Consider the following 7,664-nt stretch of genomic DNA (forward strand, 5'->3'; position numbering starts at 1 on the left):
ATAAATGGGAGCATCCCGGAGCCGTAGAGAGGTGTCAGGGGCTGCGTGGGGCTGCGGCCCTGCCGGAGCGGGAGGCGAAGACGACGCAGTTACTGTCTCTTTAAATGCACCCTGAGTCTGGACCCGGGAGCTGAGGCAGAGCAGAAAGCCCAGGATCCTGCTCATTAATAAGCAGGATTTATCCCAGTAGGGAGACGGGAAGGAGGGGGGGGGGGGGGGCCGTGAGGAGCGAGGAGCGAGGAGCGAGGAGCGAGCAGCGAGCGGAGGCCTGCTGCCCAGCCCCTCAACGCGGCATCTAGCCTCACTCCGAACATCCTCTGTCCGAGACGCGGAATCCGCTGGGCGAGGCGAGCGGGTCCTCCCGGGAGTGAGGTTTGCTGGGGGCGGACAGACGGACGGGCAAGAAGGCGGGCGGGTGTGGGGGGAGGGACAGCGGAGGCGATGGCAAGTTTTTAGGGCGCAGGGTGCGTGCGTGGTGCGAGGCCCGGCGCGGGGGGAACCAAGCGGGAGCGGCCGAGGCGTCGCATTGCTGCTGAGCCGCCGCCACCCCGCATCCCCTTCACCCGCATTCCCGCATCCCCGCCATGCCGCCGCTGCCGCCGCCTCTGCCGGCCACGCGCCGCAGCCAGGACGGGCAGGCGGGCAGCCCTGGGCGCGGAGCGCAGCGGGGGCTGTGAGGAGCCTCCCCACTGGGCGCAGGGCCGCGGCTGTTCCTGGGGTTATTTCTCCTCTTGGCATTTTGCCTCTTGTTTCCTTTTTTCCTTTTTTTTTTTTCTTTTTTTTTTTTTTTTCCATTTTTTTTCCTTCCCCACCCCCGTTCCCTGTCGTGGATGGTTTTTAGGTGGAGTCGTTTGCACCAAAACCCAATAGCTGCTGCTGTTCTTGCTGTGATTTTTTTTTTTTTTTTTTTATAATGATACTGTTTCCACAGCAGGGGAAGAGAGAACTGATCCTGAACGTCCTCCCAGAGAATGAATAATCACAAGAAACTGGATTAAGCAGCTCCCTTGGATCTGGTGCATGACTGGGATTGATTTGATTTTAAAATTATTTTTTTTCCCAAGTCATCATTCACATTTTATTTTCTGCATTTTTTAATTATTTTTTTCCTTTTTTTTTTCACCTTTTGGGGGATTTGCAAACCGAATTACATGCATGTCCAGTGGGGGAAGGTTCAATTTTGACGATGGAGGGTCATACTGTGGAGGCTGGGAGGATGGAAAGGCTCATGGCCACGGAATCTGTACTGGCCCAAAGGGTCAAGGTGAATATTCAGGGTCCTGGAGTCACGGCTTTGAGGTGCTGGGGGTCTACACTTGGCCCAGTGGCAACACTTACCAGGGCACCTGGGCGCAGGGCAAGCGCCATGGCATTGGCATGGAGAGCAAGGGAAAGTGGGTGTACAAAGGAGAGTGGACCCATGGATTTAAGGGACGGTATGGGGTTCGAGAATGCACTGGAAATGGGGCCAAGTATGAAGGCACCTGGAGCAATGGATTACAGGATGGATATGGGACAGAGACCTACTCGGATGGAGGTAGGTGCTGCATTGATGCCTTCCTGGCTGGGGTGGGTGGGTGCTGCAAGGTACAAACCTCTTAAACAGGGATTCTGGGGTTAGGCTAGAGTCTTGGAGTTTACAGCCTGCTAGTGTGAACGGAGAGATGCTCATACCCCGCAAGAGACAAAGAACCAGATTAGTGTGGCATCAGCCCAGCTTTTTGCCACAGGTAGACCCATATGTTCCCCCTTGCCCAGGGTTTTTGGGGAGGGGAGCCAGCTGCACTGGTGGGTGTGATGCCCAGCTCTCACCCAGCGGTGATCAGACAGGGTGGGCCAAGCCATCAGGAGACTACTCAAGTTGCACATGGGATTTGCAGTTCTCACTGCATCACTGGAACCTGTAGGATTTGCATCAAAGCAACCCAGGGCGGGGGGGCAGGGGTTGGGGGTGGGAGTGGGTGGTGGCCCAGGGCAGCTGGGTGCAGCTTTAGTGCTACCAATGCTCCCAGCAAGGGGCTGGGGTCTTTGTGTACCCTGCAGCCCTCCGAATGTAGTCCCACACTTAATAATACCAGGCAAAAAGACTTTAATTCAGACAAGAGTCTTACATTCTTAGTTTACGGCTTAATGCTTATCATGGGGGCTCAAAGGATCATCAAAGCTATTCTCTGCCATCAACGCAGTTTAATGAGATATTGAGGGGAAACTGGGATTAAATAAAAAACAAGAAAACCCAACTGGAGCAACCAAAAAAAAACCAAAATATTGCTGGACTAAACAAGCTTTAAGGCCAAAATAGGAGAAGCAGCTGGTGCTTTGCTGTAAGTGGCTGTATCATCCTCTCTCATGTTTTGTGGCTACTTCTATCTATTGCCACCATGATCTGAGGAAGGCCTACCTGCCAGCGGCTGGGGGCATTTGGCAGCACTGCCCCCTTGTTTCCCTGGCAAATGTGTCCATCTAAAGCAGGCTGTTTTCATTATCATTTTATTTAAGATATTATAATTTTCCAGGACTGCTACATTAAGGAAATTGCAGCATTGATGAGTTCCATCACAGCCTTCCTGAAAGGCGTTGCAAGACCTTTCTCTAGAAAATCCAGTTGATTGCTTTGTGATTATACAGGGAGGCAAGATTAAATGTTACCTGCAGCTTCTCTTTTGTGCTCTGGAAGGGAGAGGTGGAATGATATCTTGATTTTTAATGATAATTTTGTGCTGGTGGCTTTCTCCTAAAGGCAAATATAGCTGCAACCTTTTGTTTCGGCTGCCTGGAATAATGCTGGGGTCTGAGCTGGAATCTGCCAGGTGTGTGTTTTCAAGCCATTGATAAATCCCAGGAGCCCTTCAGTTGAGAATAAAGCTGCTTGGTTAGAGAATAATTGCTGTCTCCCACATTTGAAGCAGTCAGGAGGGGATGTGGGGGGTTTCTGCATACTCCCAATGTGAGGGCTATCTCCCTGCTCCCCTCCCGTCATTCAGCCCCTGCTGGGGAGGGTTTAGGGAAGGTAGACAGAAGTCTTGACAAACTAGATGTCTCTGATTGCTGGATGTTGCAGGGCTGGCCCTGTCCCTGGGCACATACGTGCCCCCACCCTGGCATGCTCCCTGTCAACTGCAGCACAGCAGTGATATGGGAATCCTGGAGAGCACCTCCAAAATGGGGTGTCTTGCCAGCAGTTTCACCATTTCTGAGAACCTACCAGAAGCAAAGAGCTTTTTCTTCCATCTTGTCAGGCCAGTCTGGCTTCTCAGTGCTTAGGGACCGAGAAGCTGTATTGCATGTTTGTCATTTTAGGAAGAGGTAGGAAGATCAGTGGGAGAAAAGGACAGGGTCTGTAGCAAAATGCTCCCTCAGGGACTCTGAAACAATCCTACGAGGAGGGAGAAGGGGAAACGCAGAGTGATGATACCTGTGGCCAAGCCCATCATGCACACTCCATGTGCACCCCAACTGGGCTCCTCCACACCAGCTTCCCCCCATTTCAGTTGTGCATTCACCACAGAGTGACTGAACCTAGCCAAAATTGCACGTTCACCAAAGTATGCAGAGGCCATGGACTTTCCCAGTTGCCTGGATCGATTCTGGCTGGAAAACACCAAAGTTCGACATCTCCAGCCTTTTGGACACTGAATGCTGATGAACTTTGAGCATCTGGATGCAAGAAGCTGATGTTTGCAGGAGCTCTGCTGGAAGGGTGGCTGTGTAGCTATGACACAGAGCAGGCAACTGTTGGGAAGGATGTTTCTCATTAATTTATTCAAGTTATTATCTTCATCAAACTGAAGTATCCTATAATCCTCGCCCCAGCATCTGTCACTTGCCACCCACAGATAAATATTCATCCCTTGCATTATGTTTTTTTTAGCACATCAACCAGGGCTAGGGGATGGGTCCCTAAATGCACAGGAAGGCTCAGGAAGTGACATGCCCCAGAATTCATGGATTTGGCTCCAGTTTTACCATTTCCTTGTCCAATATTGCGTGAGGACAAATCCCAACACTCCACCAACAGTTGCCAGCTCTGTTTTGGGGAACAATATTTTGCATGACTGATGTACATGTGTTGATGCATTGGGCTTGGACATAGGGTAATGGTATGCTGGTGGCCTGAGCCACGTTGCCACCCTCCTGCCCTGGCCTTGCTCTCTGCTCCAGGTACTGTCCCCCCCACACCAGGTGCTCACACATGCACGCACACTTCCCCCATATGCACCTTGCAGCTCTCACACCTCCCACATGGACACACTCATCGCCATGCACACACGCCTCTTCTCCCCACACTGAGGCACCGCTTCACCTCTCCGCTCACATACCCACACACACACGTGGTCTGCCCCCAGCCTGGAACCAGCCCTCTCTGACCCGTGCATGCACCAGATGGATACAAACTGCTCCCTGAGCTGTGTGGATATGTGCCCATCAACACAGACCTATCCCAGAGCCCAACTAAGCAAATGCAGCCTCTCTGTTCCCCTAGAAGCCCACACTTTGCCAAACTTCCCTGGCACTGCTACACACCTGACCCACATGTAACACATACGTGCACCGTCCTGTCTTTCTCCTGCATACACACACTCACTCGGACACCCTCAAACCATGATACTGCAGGCATGTCCTTATCTTTCTGCCAAAAATCGCTCCTGCTCCCATCCAGAAGCACCCTGCTATTACATAAACCAGGCTCCTGAGGGTTGCCTCAGTTGGATGCTGGAGTTGCACTCATTTGCTGGGCCTGATTCAACCCAATTCCAGAGTGGGATCAGGATTGCTCCCATGCTTCATGTGAAAGGGGCTGCATCCACCTGGATCAGCACTGATGTGAGATGGAACTGCTGCTGTGGCCCTTGCCGGAGCTGGTGGAACCCTCTAGAGCAGAAGGTTAGAGACCTCCCATTGGAGATCCCCTTCCTGAGCAGGTCTGGAGATCAGGAAACATCTCAGCTGGTTTCTGCCTTTCTGTAATTCCTTGGACACTTTGGAAATTTTCAGGGATTTTACCCTGGTGACAGAATTGTAACTTCAGGCTCGCCATGGGAATCTTAAGGCTGTACATTGGGTTTGGGTTTAGCTGTTGAAACCATGATTGTGAGGATGGATAACGTGGGGTGGATGAAGGAAGCCCCAGATCTGCTTTTGCCCTTTCTGTCCCTGGCAACACTTTTTCTCCTCCCTCCACCCCTCCCCAGCTGAGCATTTGGGATCTGAGACTGGACAAGGACTTGGGGAGGGCACCAGACTCTCACCTGGATCCCCTTTGCCCAGCCAGCCCTCAGGGAATGGCTGACAGCGATTCCCTGCCTTGTAAGTGTCCACACCAGGTCCATCCTGCTGCCACGCCCTTGCTGCATCCCAGGTGCACATGTGCCCCATGCAGCCTTGTTTCTCAGGAGGGTTACCCCAAAACAGGCAGGCAGTTGCATCGTGGTGTTCATCTTGTGATATCCTCCATGCCCACTCACCTAAATGAATCATCCCTTTGATAGGTGAGTGAGATATAATTAGTGTTTTCATTGTTAGTACCGTGAGAGCAGGCAAGTGGGTTTTCTTGGCCTGGGCTGGGAAATGTTCCTGCTTTGCAAGCGATGGGGAGAGGAAAGTGATGCAGTGGGAGCTGCTGGTGTGGGCTGTCTTGCGGCCTGTCCTGCCCCAGTTTCCCACCTCTGCGGTGGCACTGGTCACACCTCCAGCCACTCTCTTAGTGGGTGCACCAGAGGCTACCAACCAAATGGCTTCGATGTGGTTGAGGAGGTGAAAAACATGATATATTTGGCAAAAAAAAAGGCCCCTTGACAGTGTAAAGAGCTGCTCAGGGGGGATGCACTGGGGATTCAGCAGGGGACTTGCTGGTCCAGGAAGAGGTTTTGAATGAACCACCTCCAGCCAGTGCCTCTAAGGGCAGTGACATCTCTGACATCTGCCTCATGCCTCTCTCCATACTGGGGTTTTCCACAGATTCCTCTACAGCAGCAGGGAACCAGCTAGCAAGGGCAAATTTCCATGCAGTCTATTTATAGCACGGATGTCAGACTTATCTTAAAAGTATCAGCTCTCATATTATTTTGCTGCCAGGAAGGAATTGTTGATGCACTTTAAATAGTGGGTGGAAACAAGCAAATACAAGTATGCCCTGATACCCCATCCTCCTGCTTCTTGAAGAATCCAGACACCCCCCTAAAAGAGCCTGATAATTAAAAGCTATGAACTTTGTTGATGAAGCATCTTGCTGTCTAGATTTGGTACAGAAGTTGCAGTGCGACAGGAGTTATAGGAGAGCAAGAACTAAAACATCAGGATCCACTGAGCATAGAAAAATGAATCAAAATACTAAATTAAGACTGACTGTCATAATTAAAAATAAATATGAACTCATGGTAATTACTTATCTCACTGGAACATGCTGCTTAGTTTCGGGTACATCTCAAGACAGAGGAAGAAGGATTTTGACCCCAGGGAAAAGTGTGCAAGACAGAAACTGTCAGACAGGCTTAGATCCTCACTCCATCTTCTCAAGGATTTTACCCAGCACATGGTGCTCCAGGGGATGACATAGGATCCTAACCTTACACCCCTTTCCCTGATCCATAACAGAGGGTGATCTAAGTCCTGAAGCCCTGTTTTAATATCCTTTCACTGGGGATGCCAGGGTAGGTTTCTCATGGCTTTTAATGCAAATCTCAGGGTATTTGCATGTGATTTGATATCCCATGGGGCTCGTTATGGCTGGGTGACATCTGGTCCTGTAGCTGAACAGTTTTTCCCCTGAAGCTCCTGCTTGTGGAATCATGTGATTTTGCAAGATTTTCAGCTTCATTTTTGAAGCAAGGTTTCCACCCAGACTATTTCAGAAAAGTCATTCTTACAAGCTTGGAAACCAGCAGATGAGAGCTAAAAATGCCTTTGGTTTAAAAATGCCTTGATTTTAAAATTAATCTGATGATAAATTTTGAATGTTTTGATTAGATAATGATCTGTATTAATGTAGGCATGACTTGGAGATACAGAAGCTGGGCAAGGTGAGTCTGGTGATGGTCTTAGAGGAGGCAACACTGTGATTTAGCATCTGTCATGTGAGATTTGGCAGGTTTTGCCTGTTTGGGATCTGTCTTTGACATTGAATGAAATTCTGAAAAATAAAGGATTTTTTTTTTTTTTCAGGAGTTTGCAATAGTTATAGGAGAGTCTTGATGCTAGTTTGCCCCTGCAATAAGATGTTTAACTTACAATTAAAGCATTTGCTAACAAAAAAAGGGAGCTTGGAGGAATAACCCCAAACACTTGAATGGCAAGTGGTTATATTTTGGGGTTTGATACTGGCTTTTCAAAGACAAATTCTGCCCTCTGAATCAAAAATCCTTAAAAATTGCAATTGATGCAAGAGCATTCCTTTAGAACAGCCACTCCTTTCCCAAAATTATTCCCTAAAGAGGTTCCACTTACTCTTAGCATACAGCAGAGCATCATGAATTTTCATGAATGACTGAACAGCCAGAGCAAGGTCTCTATGTTTGCAGACCTTTTCACCAAGCTGATTACTAAAAAGGTATAATTTCCTGCTCAGGTCATCACTTTGGGTCTGCATGGTGTTTCCCTGGCCAGTACCTGTGGAAAATTCCTGCAGCTGAGCTTATCTTCATAGGTAGGACATCAGCTTTGGGGCT

The 7,664-nt window shown here is 49.6% G+C and overlaps 1 protein-coding gene across 1 annotated transcript; it reads left to right on the plus strand.

The window, feature by feature from the left end:
* Positions 1–762: 762 nt before the first annotated feature.
* Positions 763–1,569, plus strand: LOC133219900 (junctophilin-3-like; the record flags this gene model as incomplete). Its single annotated transcript, XM_061367555.1, has 1 exon — positions 763–1,569. A coding segment is annotated over exon 1 (414 nt), but the record flags the coding sequence as incomplete, so codon positions are not given.
* Positions 1,570–7,664: the final 6,095 nt, after the last annotated feature.

The sequence above is a fragment of the Neopsephotus bourkii genome, unplaced genomic scaffold, assembly GCF_033783945.1.
Source record: "Neopsephotus bourkii isolate Nb327-2 ecotype Australia unplaced genomic scaffold, CSIRO-AGI_Nbou_v1 NB_1380, whole genome shotgun sequence".
NCBI classification, from domain to species: domain Eukaryota; kingdom Metazoa; phylum Chordata; class Aves; order Psittaciformes; family Psittacidae; genus Neopsephotus; species Neopsephotus bourkii.